The following is a 19,033-nucleotide window of genomic DNA, read 5'->3' as shown; positions in this document are numbered from 1 at the left end:
TGTCGGACGCTGTACACTACGCCTTCCCACCCTTCAGGATGCTAGCCAGGACTTTGGCACAGATGCGCTGAGAGAAGGTGGAAACAATCATAGTAGCCCCAGACTGGAAGTCGCAAGCGTGGTTTCCAGTACTGATGGAAAATTCCACGGATTTCCCGTAGCGATTCCTCCTAGAAAGGACCTTCTGTCAGATCCCCTAGGGAACCTCTATCCTCTGACAAAGACTGGGCAGTTACCACTACTGGCATGCAGGGTATCGGGGGCAGATGCAGCCTGCCAGGCATTTCGAAGCAGGCTGCCGACTTTATCAAACAGTCTTTGGCCTGCTCTGCTCGCAAGAACTACGACGCAGCTTGGGGGAGATGGTCCCTTTGGTGCAGCCAACACAGTATTTGTCCTCCCCAGCAAACATAGGCACAGCTTTCCGGACAGTGGGAGTATACAGATCCGACATTTCGGCGGGACACGAACCGGTGGATGGAGCCCCCATAGGGGAACACCCAGCAGTGTGCTGCGGGCGTGAACATTTCTAAGCACCCCACACCGAAGTTCGCACAGCTTTGTGATGTCAATATGCTGCTGTGGCTGTTTGACTGGACTCAGGAACAAGGATCTATCGGGCAAACAAGCTTTGCTGTTGTGCTTGGTCTCCTGCGGGCGAGTTGCAGATGTGAAAGCACCCAAGGTGGACGGTAAGACTTTCTCTCCAGACGTTTGTTTTTTTCTATAGCAAGGTGTACAAAATGCCATTTGGCAGAGATCTCCTATCCCTATTTTCATGAGCAGCCAAAATTGTGCATGGCTAACTGTAGCAAGGAATATGAGGCCAGGACGAGCGAGGTGAGACTGCAGGGCGTCTCAAAGCTGCTCATTATGCATAGGAAGCCGGATAAGGCAGTAGCAGCATTGACTATAGCCAGATGGGTTCAGGAGGTCATGACCCTAGCGGGCATAGATGTGAAACGTTTCGGGGCACACTCCGTGACGGGAGCTATGGCATCAAAGGCATTTTATGCCGGAGCTAGCCTCCAAGACATTTTGAGAGCAGCTGGTCTAGCGATGCTACCTTTAGAAAAGTTTACCGATAGTTAACATGGCAGCGCCATGGCAGCACCCGTAGTGCAAAGCTTTTAGCAAGCATAATGCTCGCCTCCAGTCTTGACATAGAATAAAGATTACCCCTGCTATATCGCAGGGAGTCTTGATTCTGTTAAAGACACAGAGGCAAGCATTATCCCTCCCAGTAGCGCAAGTATTTATTTTATAATGTTTTTATTGGCATTTGGCATTTACGGTTATATTCCGGACCATTACGATCATGGTTTGTATCAATACATGAATTACATATCACTTATGCCTTATAAGTTATGGGTAACATTAAACAGCTAACAGAACAAACAAGAGGAAAAAAGGGAGAATAAACAAAAGAAGTAACAGTGATAACAGTGACTGTCCTTTGATCTCTGAGTTATTGTGGTCTTTGCTTATGGAGGTGAACCCCAGTCTCTATTCCGTTGGGCTCTGACTGATCTTCGTGGTGCACGGGGGGGGGGGGAAGCATGTGCAGGATGGATGCAACAGTGCGCGGATTTGGCCATTGTGCCATTTGTGGATGGTTGATTCAGGGGGGTTTATAGGTCGACGAGAAGATCATGTCTCTCAGAAGGGTCTTCCAGGCCTCAAGTGTGGTGCTCGAGTCTTCCCCACCCCGATTACTTCCCTCCTCCCATGCTCTAGTTTCTGCTATCGTCAATCTTTCCATCTCCCTGATCCAAGGTTCATACCTGGGGCCTGCTGAGGATTTCCAGGCCATTGCGATCGTCCTTTTTATCAGCACACATGCTATGTCCATTAGTTTCACCAGGTGCTTGATTTTGCTCAGCCTCGGGTAGGTGCCTAGTAGGCATTCTTTCGGTGTCCATTCATATATCTCCAGGCCAGCTTTCCTACAGGTCTGTTCAGCGGCGAACCATAGTTTCTGAGATTTAGGGCAGGTCCAAAACATGTGGATCATGTCAGCATGGTCAGAGGGGCACCATGGGCATAGCGGGCTGGCTCTGTCGTTGAAGGTGGATATTCTATGTGGGGACATGTAGGTCCTATAGAGGACATTGAGCTGTATTAGCCTGAATCTGGCGTTCCTAGATATCTCCTTCGGGTATACTAGGGCTCTGGACCATTCTCCCTCCGTGATTTCAGTCCCCAAGTCGGATTCCCATTTCTCCTTCAAACGTGTACTTCTTGGGTTAGGCCTGTCATTTATTTGGATGTATAGTCTTGATGTTGGTTTCCAACCGTCGCTAACTCCGTGCATCTCCTGGATCAGGGCGTGTGTTTCGGGCTCCTCGGGCCACACATTCCATTTCTTCTTGGCGATAAATTTCACCTTTTGGTACCATAGGTAGTGGCTCGGGGTGAGCCAGTCGTTTCCTTGTAGTGATTCAAAGTCTCTGAATTGCCCCTCGCCGAACATGTCTCCCCACGTGTAGGCACCACAGTTCTCCCATCTCCTCATTGTTGATAGGTCATCGGGGACTTCACATACATCAGCTAGAATGGGAATCTCGGGTGACTATGGGTGCTGCAGTCCCAGCATAGATCTAACCTTTTTCCACACTTGTCGACCCACCTGCACTATTATGGGCGGGTCAGGAGGCCCTATTTTGTTGTTCCATATTAGTTCTTTAGGATGCAGGGGTGAGGTCAGTTGGCAGAGAAGGTTCGTCTCGGCCGAGGGCTCATCGCTCAGCCATTTGGCGACATGTGTTAGTTGTGCCGCCAAATAATATCTTTGGAAGTCGGGTAGCTGGATTCCTCCAGCGGAGTAGGGAAGTGTGAGGATGTTCAGTGTAATCCTGTGCCTGGTTCGTCCCCAAAGAAAGTCTCTGATCAGGGATTCCAGCTTCCTGAAGAAGGATGGAGGAATGTAGAATGTTATATTAGTGAAGTAATAGAGGAATCTAGGTAAAATTATCATTTTAGATATTGCAGCTCTGCCCATCACTGATAGCGGTAGTTTTGACCAAAATTTGACGGATCTCCGTACCCCCGACAATGCGGCTTCAGTGTTGTATTCGTGAGTGGAGATTGGTGTGTGCTTGATGGTGATGCCCAGGTAGCGGAAGGACTCAGCTTGCCACTGAATCCCAATCTCGGGTAGCTCTTCTGTGCTCTTTCTCCTGAGGCCAGCCAGAGGGAAGGCGGATGATTTCTGTCGACTGAACTTTATGCCTGAGTATTTCGAAAAGTTATCTAAGATGTCTAGAGCTATCGGGGCATTCATCTGGGGGTCGCGAAGGTATAAGAGAACATCGTCTGCATACAGGTAAATGATGTTGTCTGTACCACCAATACTTATGCCCGCATCGAACAGCTGTTTCCTGAAATAAATTGCCACTGGCTCCAGGCCTAGAATATATAGCATTGGCGAGAGCGGGCATCCCTGTCTGGTCCCCCTCTGAATAGCCCAGGCCCCCGACACCAAGCCCCCTGTCTTAACTCTTGCCACTGGGTTATTATAAAGTACCTTAACCCATCGGATGAAGTATTCGCCCAATCCAAACTCTCTCAGGGTTTCGATTAGCCACTCCCAGTAGATCGAGTCAAAGGCCTTAATGGCATCGAGCGAGAGTACCGCCAGGTCTTCTTTGCATTCCTCTGTCTGTGCCATTATGTGCTGGAGCCGCCTTAGATTGGCTGTAGTATTGCATCCGGGGACAAAGCCGCATTGGTCCACATGTACCAGGGAACCTATCACTTTTGAGAGCCTCTTAGCCAGTATGGTCGTAAGGATTTTGCTATCATAGTTTAGGAGCGCAAGTGGGCGATATGAGTCACATTTTTCAGGTGGTTTGCCTGGCTTGAGCATCGGCACTATGAGGGTTTCTCTCATGGTGCCTGGTAGCGTGCCTGTCTCGAATGCCTCCGCATAGACTTCATGTAGTATGGGAGAGAGGATCTCTTTGTATGCCTTGTAGAACTCGGGGGTAAGGCCATCGGTTCCAGGGGTCTTGCTTGTAGAGAGGGACCTAATCGCCTCAGTGATGTCTTCGATCGTGAGGACCTCTCCCAGCATATTTCTTTGCTCCCGGTTCAGTTTAGGTAGGTCGACTTCTTCAAGGGTGTCTCTTATGTCTGCCTCGGGTATAAGGTCACTGTGAGCATACAGTTCCGCATAGAAGTCAGTGAAGACCTCATTTATTGCTTGTTGTGTTTTGTGGATTGTGCCATTACCGTCTCTGATCTCTGTAAGGGCCTGCTTCGGATGTTCCTTCCGGCACAGCCAGGCTAGTATCCTGCCTGGTTTATCCGCCTCTTTATGAGCTTTCATGGTGTGAGTAGAGAAGTCAAACTTCGAGAGCCTTTCCCATGCTGTTCTGCATTCCTCCCTGATCTCCCTCAGCTTGCTCTCTGTCTCAATTGTGGGAGGGGAATTGTTTTCGAGGTGCTTAATCTTTTCCTCCTCAGCCTCTAGTTCCTTTCTCAACTGCTTCCTGATTCCACCCGCCTCAGCAATCACCTCTCCCCTTGTCACCACCTTCATTGCTTCCCAGAGAGTGCTCCATTTTTCCACTGATCCCTTATTGATCTCTATATACTCCTCTAGTTTCTCGGCCAGGTGGTCCTTGAATGCAGGGTCAGTTAATGTCTCCACTGGCATACGCCACGTTGGGATAGGAGGTAGGGGGGGTCGGAGGCAGAATTGTACTATTAGTGGGGAGTGATCCGAAATTGATCTGCCTAGGTACTCTGCGGACTCGACCTGAGGGGTCAGCTTGTTGTTTATAAAGAGGTAGTCTATCCTGGTGTGCAGGTTGTGGGGGGCCGAGTAGAATGAATATGATCTGTCAGTGGGGTGAAGGTCTCGCCAGGTGTCAACCAAGTGCAGGTCTTCAATTGTTCTGTGGAGGGCCAAAGCAGAGAGGTTATTGTTCGATCGTGGTGTGGTGGATCTATCCATTTCCACATTAATGACGCAATTGAAGTCGCCTCCCCACAGCAGGTTGTGGTCCCTATGGAGCATGAGTTTAGCGCACAGCTTCTTGAGGTAGGAGGGTATGCCATGCTGGGGGAAGTACGAGTTCACTATGCATATACGGGTGCCCTCCAGCATGCCCCACACCAGCAAGTACCTGCCTTCGTTATCCTGCTCCACCCCCTGCTGTTGAAATGGTGTGTCTGGGCTCACCCATGTGTACACTCCTCTTGCATACTTCGAGTATGATGATCCGTTGCCTTGGCCCCCCCAGTAATTTGATAACTTATCTGCAGAGTCGGCAGAGAGGTGTGTTTCTTGTAGGAGTGCGACTGATATCTTCTCCCTCTTTAGGTAAGAGTGTATTCGATTTCTTCGGAGGTAGGACCCCATCCCCCTGACGTTCCATGTGATTACCCTAAGTTTTGGTGCCATTGTTTGGTTGCATTAATTGTCGAGGAGAGGTTTACGACCTCTTTGGGGCTTGCTCGCTTGTTGTTGTGAGCCATGGTCTGTTCACGTTGAGTGGAGTGATTAGCTCCAGTGGTTAATTTTGGGTTCAGTTCCATTTGGTCAAAGGTCCTCAGAGTAAGGGCAGTCAGAACGGTAATAACTTGTGTGGAACAATTAAAACTGGTGCACCCAGCGACTGACACAACGGTGGAGTGCTCAGGTGCTCCTGCGCTGCCTGTCCCAATCCGGGTGTCTGGCGCGAGTAGATGTCTGCTGGCAACTGGCCTGCACTGGTCTTTCATGGGGTTGAGGTCCGTGTCCATGCGTGGGAGATCGGGCGAGCCCCGCAGTCTTTTAGCTTCTCACATTGTAGTTTTGCTTCTTGAGATTGGAGTTTCTTGACCCCTCAGGCAATTGTGGAAGGGTGCAAGCACCTGTGTCGGGGCGTGTGGCCCTCATCCTTGGGTACCTTCGTTAAGTTTCCCGTGTGGGGATTCAACAGGAATCTCAGCCAGGTTATTGTGTTCCATCCACATGTTAGCCGCGGCTGGTGTCTCGAGAAATATTGCTTTTCCCTTATAAATTACCTTCAACCTGGAGGGATATAGCAGCATATATTTTAGGTTTAGTTTCCTCAGCCTGGCCTTAACTGGGACAAAGGAGTTCCTCGCTCTCTGGACCGCCTGAGTATAATCGGGGTATATCGTGATTCTTGAGTTGCCTCGTTTTATCTCTCCTCCCTCCCTTGAAAACTTCAGGATCACCTCCCGGTCTCGGAAATTGAGGACCTTCGCTATGATGGGGCGAGGGTAGGAGCCTGGGGGTGGTTTCTTCTGGAGCGATCTGTGTGCTCTCTCTATGGCGAAGCCCTGTGAGAGGTTTGCCACCCCGATCTCTTGTTGGATTAAGGATTCCACGAAGGTCGTCGGGTCAGCAGTCTCTGTCCCCTCCGGTACGCCCAGTATCCTGATGTTGCTGCGTCTAGCGCGGCCCTCCGCTTCCTCGGACCTCGCCTCCAGCAGGGTTACCTTGTGTTTAAGTTCTGCGAGTTCTGATTTCATGGCTGCCGATTCGGTTGCCATGTCCTCTTGAGAGGACTCCACAATGGTGACACGTTCAGTTAGGTTGCGAGCGTCTTGCCTTATCAGCTGGATGTCGGCTTTTACTTCGCCTATCTTCGTGTCTATAAATGATTTTAGGGCCTCAATCGCCCCTAGCAGCTGACTGTGTCTGGTGTCCGGGCTATCTCGTGTTGCTGGGTCATCTGTTGTAGTCTGGGCGGTGGGGTGAGATTTCGCCGTGACAAAAGGATCTAGGGTGGCATTTTTGGCTTTGTTTCTTGCTGCTGCCATGGTGGGCTGTCTCGGTTCTGATTGGGAGCGCAGGGGATTCCTGTCGGGGCAGGTGGCCTCACTCGTCTTCTCTGGCTTGATTTCGGCGGGACGTAGAGGTGCGGGGGTATTAGGCTCTGTGTGGTTCGGGATCTGGTCGCACAGCGGATGTGAGCGCCCTGCCTTTAGTAGGACAGGAGAGGTCCGGTTCGTTCAGGGTGACAACGTTGCCTGGCGTAGTGTGGTTGGCCGGGGGGGGATGCAGAAGTTGGGAGTTCAGGGGGAGCGCCGCAGCTTCTTGGGGTGAGCAGGCAAGGTCCCACAATCCCGTGAGAAAGCCGCCAGGCCCAGTACGCTGGGAATGGCCCAACCGGGAAGGTCTCACCTGTGAGCGTTGTAGGTTAAGTGGATCTAGAGCCAGCCTCCGGATCAGGTCGAAGTGTGCAGGTCTGCGCTGGCGGGGGGATCCGCTCTCCGGAGAGCAGGAAGTCCGTCCTGGGCGCCCCGGGTCAGGGATGCAGTAGGTGGCGCAGAAAGTCCAGTAGTCCCGACTCGGGGATGCCCCCGCAGTCACACCCCAGCTTCGCTGGCGTGGTCGATGGATCGATGGGGTCCTGTAGCGGCTCGCACCCCGGGGCAGTAGGGGGCAATGGTAGAGGCGTCTGGGGGGCTGGGATCAGGCCCCCTCAGGGTGTACGCTCCCTGTCCTGCTCCGGGGCCGCTCCGGGATCGTCAGATCGACACGGCCGCCATCTTGGGAGTCTCTTATGGGGGACAGGGGGAGCCCGACCGGAGCGTCCCAGCGGGCCCCGGACCTCCGTTTTTCGTCGGGGCAAAAAGTCGGGTGCAGCCAATCGCCTGATTTACGACTGCACCAAAGGTTGGGCGCCGCAGAAAAGCCGCAACGCCCGAATCGGGAAGCGACTGCGCGACTCAGCCAGCTCCCGTGCACCTCTCCCAGGGGGCAGGGGGAGGCCGGGCCGAAGCGTCGGAGAAGCTCCCAGATCTCCGATTTCTGTCGGAACAAGTCGTAGGGTGCAGCTAATCGCCTGATGTACAGCTGTACCGAAGGATGGGTTGATTTGTTGTGTTTTTGGTACCCAGAACAGGATTGGACTGCGCGGCTCGGCCGGAGCTCACGGGAACCGCGTCCTCACACCATGGACATCAGGCCACACCCCCCCCCAGTAGCGCAAGTATGAGGAGTGTTTTACTGTGATAATGTTGGACAGTTGTTTTAGTTGTGCCCTGGGGGAGGAAGTGGAATGATGGGAAACGTAGTCCATTTTTTTTTTTTTTTTAGTGTTTTCATGTTTTGACAAAAAAAATGGAAGAGAAGTTGAAGATTTAAATCTTATGTGATGAGTAGAATAAAGAAAGTTGAATCACAATGCTTTCCTCCATGTTTTCAATAGAATCAAGATTCCCTGCGCTATAGCAGGGGTCATTTTTGTTGCTTATTACTACTACATTACTACTACTACATGAGCCTGTGCCTGTATGCGAAGAGTTGTTAAAGCAAATACTATTTAAAAATAGCATGTTTCATTGCAGAAGGGTATCTTGGGACATTTGTCTTCATTTGAAATGTGTAGATGTGCACATATCTGTTTTGAAAGGCTTCTTTCTTACTATTTTGTTTCTTTTACTTAAGACCTGTAGTTGCAGCCTCGTTTTCAGACAATCTACTGCGCTCCTTCTTGATCCACATTATGTCAGTACCTGCCATTGTTTCTCATCTTGCTACTTTAACTCCTGAGGTAAGTGTTCTGTCACAAACAGGGCTCTGGTGAAGTATTTCATGCATTTAACCATGTACATTACTTTAATTTATTAATAGTTATCTTGGAATACACGTGGTTATAAACATTTATTCAACGATTTTGAAATATCTTTGGAAAGCGTGTTTATTATATGTCTGCAGGAAACTTGGCTTTGCAATCCACCCATTCGTGATGGTTTCACTACCTTATTAAATGCCGCCGTTAAAAACCCTACAGGTCGTCCAAGCTCAGGACTCATAACCATGGTGCGAATCACTCAAACATGGTCAGTTCCAGTATCAACTAATCCTAATCCATACGTGCAAGGTTCCATCATGCACACAATGGAAAACACTCTCGGAGCAAAGAAGTACCTACTGATCATAAACACCTACTGGAACCCGGCAAAGATCAGTACAGAGGCCATAATAACTGCAATTCTAAAGTTAGTCGATGATGCGATGTTCGTTCACAATAACTTGTCAGTCATTTGTTGTGGCGACCTAAACTGCAATTGGTTTCATTTTGACCATTCTTTGCGGAAGTATCAGCGGCTGCCATCCGATGCGATTGATGCAAGAGGGCAAAGCTGGCTGACCGCCATGGACTTGCGCGATCTATCGATGTTAAATGGTGTAACAAAAGGAGACGTCCCCGCCAAGCCAATATGGAATCGTGAATCAACACACAGTATTCTCGACTATATATGGATTTCTAACAATCTCAAACCCAAGATAGTCGACCTACAAATAAAGAAAATGAAATACAGTGATCACAGTCTCCTGCAACTTTGCTTTATGATTGAATTAAATTCATCAACGAGTCCTACTAAGATCACTTTGGAAACAAACGCAAGCGGTAGCCGGCTGTGACTAAGTAGCAATCAGATTCAATGCCTTAGGAGAAAGCTAACGAACATCTCAGCAACTCAAGGCCCTGAATATATACCTTTGCTGACTGAATACACTACTCCAGGCAAAACCTCAAGGCAACTTGGGCGGTCCCACCGACACACATATAGCAAGGTGCTACATGACGCTAAAAAGGTCCTGCGGAAAGATCTGAGAGAACTGAGAAAATGCTTAAAGATAATGGAAGTTTATAAGGTGATAAAATTAAGACGCACGATCTATCGCAATTGGGCAAAGTCTCATGCCATCATTATCGAGCAAGATTGTGCAGAATACATGCTACACCTTATCATGACTAAGAATACTCGTGATATCTGGAAGATTCTGAACTCGGACCTTTCTAAATGTACTCCAACCTTATTAAATACCATATCAGGTGACGTATGGGACTTGCACTTCTCTTTGGTTTTTCAAAAACCTGAAGCCGAGGTACCATTTACGATCGGTACAGATGTCACGCAGTGGGATGTTCAGATGGCGCACGATGACATCATCCGCGCTATCAATGCCTTAAAAATCTCACGTCCTGACCTGATCTCAAACGTGGACTTAAAAAAACATCCAAGCGAGTGGGCAGACTTTATTGGAACTCTGTTTTCAAAAATAAGTCGGACAAAAAAACTGCCTGAATCATGGAAGACTGCAATAGTGGTTCCAATCCTCCATAAGCGAGGCTGCTGGGACGATCCGAATAACTATCGCCCAATAGCCCTGCTAGATACGATTGGAAAAATCTTTGGGTCTAACCTGCGTATCAAACTTGCAAAATGGGCAGAAGAATCTCAAATAAACGACATACGTCAAACTGGATTCATGAAGGGTGTCGGAGTGGATGTAAATCTACTAATTCTGACGATCCTAAAATTGGAAACATTAAAGAATAATGGAAAGATACACTTTGCATTCATCGATATGAAACAGGCCTTCGATGGTGTGAACTGTAGTCGACTATGGGTGAAACTGACAAAATGGTGTTGTCCGGCCTCCATTCTAGAGCCAATCATCGCTCTTCATGACAACACATCAATTAAAGTCCGATTAAACAACAACGGTGAGCTATCCGACACCATTTTAACCCACAAAGGGGTTAAACAAGGATGCCCTTTAGCTGCAGAGCTATTCAAATTATTTCTGGCTGATTTACCACACAACCTTGCAACAGTTCCTTGCTTTTCACCCAAGTTAAATCAAATTCCGATCAATTGCATCATCTACGCAGATGACCTAGTTCTGATGGATAAAACCCAAATCGGGCTTCAGCATCTACTAACATGCTTACAATCATATATGGCACGGAATTAACTATCAATAAACACCTCAAAAACAAAAATCGTCTCTATAGGAAACGTAAGAAGCAAAAAAGATAAAGCTTTTAAGTGGAAAATCGCCGATGCCAACTTTGATTCCGTCAACTCAATAAGATACTTGGGGATACAATTTAATAATTCCATCTGCGAACAGCAATGGGTCGACGAAATAACATCAAAAATGACGAAACTAGCTCTGCAAGGTGCAAAAATCAACAGAAATTATGGAAAGTTCTCAATGGAACCTGTGCTCAAATTTTATCAACAAAAAGTGGTCCCAATGATAATCTTCGGAGCCGAGGCTGGCTGGAACATAAGAGAGCAAACCTGGCATACATTCGAAGGCTCTTTCTGGCGAAAAGTCTTGAGGCTTCCACCATCAACATCGATAATCCTATTGAGACATGAATTAGCTTTGAATTAATTGTATATGAGAGTGGTCTGGAATTCGATTGCCACAATGCGTAAAATCGCCCTAAAATCACCTGCACCGGCATATAAAATCTTTGCCAATGATCAGGTGACAAACAACCAATCCTTACTTAACTTGTGGTTCCCTAAAATAATGGCTTTTTTATCGGTAGCTGACATAAGCAACTATGATCTCCTAACTCGTCCGCAGCACGCCAAAAAGAAATTTGATAACTGGGCTTGGATTGTCAACAACGAAGCAAGACAAAAGCTGAAATCAACAAAATTGATGGGTGTTGATCAAAGGAAACTAAATGAACCAGCACGCTACCTATTGAACTGCCCGTCTCGCCATCATCGAGAACAATTTCTAAGGTTTCGAATAAACACTCTAAAAACCAAAGAAATCCTTTGGCAAAGAAAAGATAAATCTCTGCATGACGATCTCTGCCGTTTCTGTGGCCAATCGATTGAAACTTCTAAACATCTGCTAATCGAATGCTGTCAGACCGTCAAGCAACGTTCATTACATCTTGGAAAATTTGCCCCTATAGATGAAGATATGGAGGGCTGGTGGGCTAAACTCATATTTGGAAATAATACAAAATTTGTTTGTGCTACCATGAACTACCTCGATATGATTTTGAAAGCAGATGTTTAATACCTTGGAGTAGCTGTGCTGGTCTCTTTCTCTTTCTCTGCTCTAGAAACAAAAGTTTGATATATTTTTCTTTGTTCAAACTGTAGTTTTTCTATAAATAAATTAAAAAAAAAATAGAGTTCTTTTTAAGATTGAAGGTGGAATATAGTGCAACATGTGTGAGGTCAATCAACATTCATTTTTAAATTATTAAAATCAAACCCACAACCTGCTGAATGAAACTAAAAATAAGGTACCAAAACAGTGCAAACTTAAATGATGTAGATATAATTGCCAATATTAGAAATCCTGAGAATCGTATGTGGTGGCTTAGGTGGAAGACCCAAATGTTTGATCAGACACTGAAGTTCCAAAAGTAAAGACCATTGTTATATGGCCTCAGGCATATATGTGCATACAGACAAGCCAGATCTCATTGAAGTTTTTCAGGGAATTCTTGTAAGTGTGCTTAGCATGTTTAGTAGTGGAGACTAGGAGCAACTCATTTCTCCAGTCACTCTTCAGCATCAGGTACAGTTGTTGATATCCAAAGGCACACTATTATCTGTTGAACCATCTTAATTCTTCCGAAAATGCATATCATATGCAATCTAGTCAAAAGTTTGAGCACAAAATGGCAATGCAGTGGGCGAGAGTTGCCAGGTATTGGTTAAAGAGCCAGTGTGCGAGGTTGGATCCCTGAGGAATACCGCAGGTAGAGAGGGAGATGGAGGAAAGGAAGGACCCAAGTTGGACCTGGGAGGGTCGATCAGAGAGGAAAGAGGTCAGCCAGGCCAGAGCCTGATCGACGATGCCCAGGTTGTCACGCAGACGGTTGAGCAGGATGGTATGGTTGACCGCGTCGAAGGCAGAAAAGAGATTGTGTAGGATGAGGCCAGAGGGAATGTTAGTCAAGGTTGGAGAGCAGATCTTCAAGGATGTTCAGGAGAGCAGTTTCCATGCTTCTGGCAGCTCTAATGCCAGACTGGTGGTCGTGGAGACAGCCAACAGAATCAGAGTGAAGGTTAAGCTGAGAGATGGCCAGCTTTTCCAGCAGTTGGCCCAGAAAAGGAGTAATGGAAATTGGGCGATAGTTAGCCGGGCAAGAAGGATCATCTTGGGTTTCTTGAGTTTGGTTTTAGAAGAACATGGATTAACCTGTTTTGACAAGACTTTCATAGATCAGGCTTGTCTAGCGACCTCGTCAGACGAGAAAGAGGGTGGGAGCGTGGCTCAAGGAGGGTCAGAGTTCACAGAAGGAAAGGGGGGGAGAGGAGAAGATGGTGGACAGGATGGTCCTCTTCTTTTTAGATGAAATCAGAGGCAAGGGCCATGCAAAGGGCCTGGATGGCGAAAGGAGGGGTAGAGACTGTGGCAGAATTGGCCAGTTCCTTGCAGAGTAGTCGTGCAATCCATTTAAAATGCAAAGTTGTCTTAATTGAATGTTGTCCACATCTTATCCATAATCAAGTGTTCTATTTATCTCATATAGCATGAGTACTATTTTGGCTAAAATGACGTCTTCCTGTTGACCCCAATCAAATGGGTGAGCCATATTGAATCTTCAGGGAGGAACAGCTCTGATCCACTCACTGAAACACTAGTATCCAGTATTCCATCAGGAACTACTTTACTAGGTAATCCTGTGGTCAGCTCTGTGTGGAGGTCGTCACCAATGCCCGAGATTCCAGCTACAAGCTCGTGAAGTCTCGGCCAACACCCACTCATTATCATAAATTTAGATAGGGTTGCAGATGTCAAAATTTGATAAATTGGTAATGTCTAAAGTTTAAAACAAATAGAATTATTTAAAGTTTTATGGTATACCCGTCAGCTCTTGGTCCAGGCTAACATCATCAAAAATGATTTCTCATTTTTAATACTGCCTAGTGTTCAGCACATTCATCCTCCACCATCAAGAAGGTGAGTTGTAGTTTCCACAATGGTTGTATTTATTTTAATCCAAGAGAAAGAATTTTAACTATTAGACTTTGTCCCTGAGCAACTTTGGTGGAGCTGTGTGAGGCAGCCTCAATGAAATATAGCTTCACATTGGCATAATGCTCATCTTCATGTTGCTCCTATGCAGTTTCAGAAGTGCCCATCTGTCCATGTTAGTTCTGGCTTGGGTAGCACTTAATTAAAATAATGTGCATCTTCTCTGAGACTTCAGCTGACAACCGTATGCTAAGACATTTCATTTTCTTGGAGTGCTACATGACGTCCCAGATGCCAGAGATGTTTATTCCATGCAGGAGATAGTAGTAATATCTCTTTTCCAACTGACCTGTGTCTAGTGATCTCAAAGAATGCCTGCATTAAATAATTCTTGATAGCTAATGATCCAGGACCCAGTTGTTTTAAATAATATTGTTCTCATTATTTTTTTGTTTCTGTAAATTGCAACTACTGTAGTTTAACATTGTCTATGCCCTTTGCAGCATTTAGGCCTACACACAAACTTACAGAGGTGGATTATGTTGAGATATTGCTATTTTATGTTGGACCAATACAATTATAGTCAGCCATATGAGACACAAGCTTGATCTTTTGCTGCACAACTAAGATTAAAATAACACTTTTGTAACCACATTCCTCATAACAAATGTAAGTGTTGTTGTACCACTTCAGATTTTACGACATACTATTGTGCAGAAACCTACTATCCAGTGCACGTCAGAAGCATGTGAAACATGTCTCGGCCCAATTATAATCTAATCCTTGAATTAAAGTAAATGACAAGACCACAACTTGACTGAGTCATCAGTTGCATTTGTATCACTGACGTTGAGTTTTTCTTAACATATTACTGTGTATAATTCCAGTGAGCACCTGCAGACGCAATGCACATCATTTGTACATGACTTAGCTTCATAGGCCTCTCAGTGCCCCTAGAGCCGTGCACAGCTTTTACTGTTTGGCTTTGAAATAGTGTATGGCACATTAAGGTAGCGCTATTTTTTCTTGCTATCAATGAGATTAAGTTGCTACAAAGAGCATACAGAATGGTATAAAATGTAACAACCTTTTGTTCTTTAAACCAGGTTTGACTATCTGGCAGGAGTTTGAGCAGGTGCTCCTCACAGCAGGCAGTAGAACAGAGCAACATTAAGGATTAAAACTCTAGCAGAATGGCAGGCTACTACCAGAAGCACTAGGGTCAAGGCAACAGAGGGCACATACTAAACAGAATGCTTTTATTACTCATATCTACAAATAATGACCCAGGAAAATTGACTCTAGTGTTTTAGGTGATCTCCTAGAAAACTCTGGGCAACTTTGTTTGGAAGAGGTGGTGAGTGGGGGAAAAGGTGCGAGAAAACACATGTACACACACTTGCAAAAGGAAAGGAGGGAGGAAGGGCTGTCTAAGGATTTTGCAGCAGTTAGTTAAAGGCTGATCATAGTAGCTCCCACTACTACGTATGAAAGGAATGTTGGAAAACGGGAACCCAACAGAGGCAGTTCCATCAGTCTCAACAAGCAATGAGGTGCCAAAGAAGGCCAAACACCAAGACATTTCTCATTCACTGTCTAATCTGAGACCTCCTGTTAATCCAGTACAAAGTGTTACAGCTAGTCATTGTTCCTGTGAATGAGATACAGATGTGGCTATATATTATCATGACTACTACCGGTTTAGGAAAACGAGGGCTCTGCTACTGCTGCCCTATGCAATCAGTTTGTGAATGTTCTCTTGAGGTTCAAAACACTGAATGGGTTACTGTCAGAATGCCTCAATGACTGCAACCCTGTGATTGCGGCCTGGGTTCCCTCCCAAGGCCTCTAACTCTTTTAACTAAAGGGCTATCTCCTTTGCCTTGTAATAACACCCAAGGATGACTCTCAAAGCATGGAGGAAGATGCCACCCTGTAAGACGAATCACAACTAGGTCTGGACTGAACCTGCATTCTGCCACGATCTTTCCTACTGGCAAAGGTCCACCCTGGTGCTGACTGTAATGGGCTGATCCTTACCAGAGGAGGCCAGGCATGGTGTGCTCTTGTCCTGATGCAGCTGGTTCAACTAAGTCACACATCCTTGAGAATCCCTTCGCTCAGGAAGCCTTGCTGACTCATCCTTGTGCAGAGCCAAAACAGAGGTGAGAGTAACAGACATAGAAAGCTCTGGTAAGCAACCATATCCGAGACTTGAGAATGTCCATAAACAAGTAACTAAGCTACAACCCTGAAGAAACACAAAGTCTACATCATTACTACCAACAAGTGTGACACCTAACGGAACCGCTGCATCTGAACGCCATCTGCACCTTTGGCCACCAGACCTGAGCTCCACCACTGCACAGCTTGGCTGTACCCCAGCATCTCCTCTTTGGCATACCAGCATCTACAGTGCCTGCAGCTGGCCTACTTGATTGAAGATCTTCACAACCGCATGGGAACCATCACTGAAGAACTAGAAAACGAGAACTGCTGCTATTGACGTCTCACCTTCACTGGAACAGAGAATGTACTAGCCTCAATTGTAAACTGCCAAAGATATCCGATTGTGAGTTTCCCACATCTTGGCTTGTTAGGCAGAAACCTGTGCAGTTCCCTCTGGGACCACTGCAAAAGATTTAGGACTACAGGTGTTTGGCAGTAAACCCACTTGGTAGCAGTCTGTACCACACAGATTCACTTGGTAGCTGTGGCTGAGCAGTCAGACTTCCCTCAAGAAGAGTTAGGCAGTATACAGAGTATTCACAATAGGTCAAAAGAACACAGTAGAACAAGCAAACACTGACCAGAGCTTGGTGTAAAAGAGATATAATTATTTATTTAAAATCACATCTAGTAAAACACACAGGCACTAATTGTAAGCAGTTCAAAAACACGGTCACTAAAAGATATACACTCCCTTAAAAGAATATTTAGACAAGTCTTAAGTAAAGCCCCACTTATTTTCAGACAGCAGTGAGCGCTTAACGCAGATGGCACTCTAATAATTCGGTTAAAAAGGGAGAGAAAGGCAGAGCATAAATTGAAACAGATCCCAACACTTTCAAGAGAACACAGCAAGAGAGGAAGGCAGAGTCAAACAGTGAAGTTAGAGTTCAGAAAGCCGGATCCACTTTAAGAGGATCAGAACGAAATGTGTCCAAGGTCACATGTTTGAAAAGTGCACAAAAGTCTCGAAAAGGTTCAGAAAGAGTTGGACCAAAAGAAAGGGACCAGTTAGATGGTCAAGGCGGCCAGCCCAGTCCAGAAGGTTAAGGGGTTATTATTACCTTGTAGCAATCTTTAGAAAGGGAGGCCTGGCGGACACGGTACCTTAAAGTGGTGAGAATACTCCAGCAGGGGCAGTTGTTCCTTGCAGCGGATGCAAGTCGGTGCTTCGTCCGGGGGAAGAGAGGATCTCGTCGGGGAGGAAGACAGGAGTCCGTTGCACTGCCAGGGGAGAAACCAGCCGCGGAGTTCTCAGTTAAAAGGAGCGGTCCGTTTGTTCGCGGTCCAGTGTAAGTGGCAATCCGGTTGCCGGGGTGCTTGGCACGGGCAATTCGACCACAAGACGCCCTGGGATGCGAGGAAATGAAGGTAAACTGGTTGTGTCCACCAGTCAGGGGAAGAAGACTCTCCAGCAGGGAGATCTTCTCCGTCGTCGGGAAGTGGTGAGTCGGTTCCACAGGGCTCCACCGGTGGTGTCATCGTAGCAGGTCGGCTCAGCTTCTCCCTCGTCGGATTCTCAGGTCCTGTGGCAACTTCTGAAGTTACAGTCCCAAAAGCCCTGCTTTTATGCACCAAACCCCCATAAACTCAGCCTAGCTGTCAATCAAACATGCTAAGTGGTGAGCCGGCCGGATCACCACTTGGGCCAATCACACAAGAGTGCGACTTGAGTTACCAAGGTAACTCAGTCCAGGGTACCTAAACCCCCCTCCCACACCCCTGTGGCACCCAGACAGAGTGGCACCACTTTTGGAGGCTTCTGTGGAGAAGACCGCCAAAAGTGGAACAAAGGGCTCGACTTGGGTTTGAGTCACAGAAGAGAACACAAACGCCATTTTAGAATCGAGTCCTGGCAAAAAATACCAACCGGCGAATTAATATTAAATAAATAAACTGGCGGTATGTTCGAGGCTATGAGAATTAAATAATTAATGTTGGTAGCCTTGAACAATGGGAAAATCCCATAGGGATATATTTGCGGTCGAATATAAAAAGTAGTATCCACTGCCACCAGCCAAAACTCGATCAGGGGGCATGGAGACGTGCCCCCTTGACTAACAGACCCCGGGGCAATCGAATTCCCCCGACCAGTACGTCCACAATATGATGGTTTGTACTGGTTTCTGTTCATAATTTGGGACTAGTAAAGCCAATGGTGACTTTACATGCCCTGGGAGACAGTAGTCAGCCCCAGGGTATGGAGTCTATGGTGGGGTGTCACTATGACACCCCTGTGTCACTGCATGGAGGGTGCTGTGTAACACACATAGTAAAAACACATGAGACCCTATGGAGTAAAGGACCCCATAGCCCAGAAAACACATTAACAGTCAAAGGAACACCATAAATCATGTCCAAGAGGGGGAAAAAGAGTCTCACTCTTGGCAGGAGAGAAAAAAAAAACACTCCAGAAATCCAGCAAAGCTGCTGGGGGACTCACTAGGTTGGGAAATTCAGCCTAAACAGAGAATTCTCCCTAACATGGCTCACCTTTGGAAAGGCACTTTGTGGTCCAAAGCAAGGTCACCCAACCGGATGCGTCGGCCATGATAAAAAACAACTTGGGGATACTCGTGGACAGCAGACTAAACCCACACGTCAAAACTATAGCAAAGAAATGCTTTTACCTCATGCGACAACTTCCCCTACCTCTCCTTCCCACACAGGACCCTTGCAATCCTCTCCCTAGTATTATCAAGAATCGACTACACATACAGCCTCTACCTTGGAATGCTCACTAAAACACTCCAATGCATCCAGAACACTGCAGCAACAATACACATGAGAGTAAACAGAAGAGACCACATCACTCACCACATCACCTGAGAAGCCTACACTGGCTCCCAGTAACAAAATGCGTTAACTTCAAAGCCCTCTGATCGCCCACAAATCACTGCACGGACAAGGAGCTTACTTCCTCCAGGCCAAGATCAACCGCTGCCAACCAGGAACAAACCTAAGATCAAGCGACAACCTCCAAAACTAAACAAAAAAACGACATTTAGAGGAACTGGATTCTCACGTAATTGCCAATCTATGGAATTCATTCCCGAAGAATGACAGAAGACCCCC

At 46.7% G+C, this 19,033-nt stretch overlaps 1 protein-coding gene across 3 annotated transcripts in view; it reads left to right on the top strand.

Moving 5' to 3' along the window:
• Positions 1–19,033, top strand: part of UBE3B (ubiquitin protein ligase E3B) — a 2,019,282-nt gene that overhangs the window by 592,272 nt on the left and 1,407,977 nt on the right. For all 3 annotated transcript variants that reach the window (XM_069619417.1, XM_069619418.1, XM_069619419.1), the window contains exon 10: positions 8,414–8,519. In XM_069619417.1, the coding sequence (XP_069475518.1) occupies positions 8,414–8,519 (106 nt within the window). The remainder of the gene's footprint in view (positions 1–8,413; positions 8,520–19,033) is intronic.

The sequence above is a fragment of the Ambystoma mexicanum genome, chromosome 10, assembly GCF_040938575.1.
Source record: "Ambystoma mexicanum isolate Mex_15411 chromosome 10, UKY_AmexF1_1, whole genome shotgun sequence".
In the NCBI taxonomy this organism is placed as follows: Eukaryota; Metazoa; Chordata; class Amphibia; order Caudata; family Ambystomatidae; genus Ambystoma; species Ambystoma mexicanum.
Note: the sequence above shows the minus strand (reverse complement) of the source record. Positions and strands in the feature narration are given on the sequence as shown.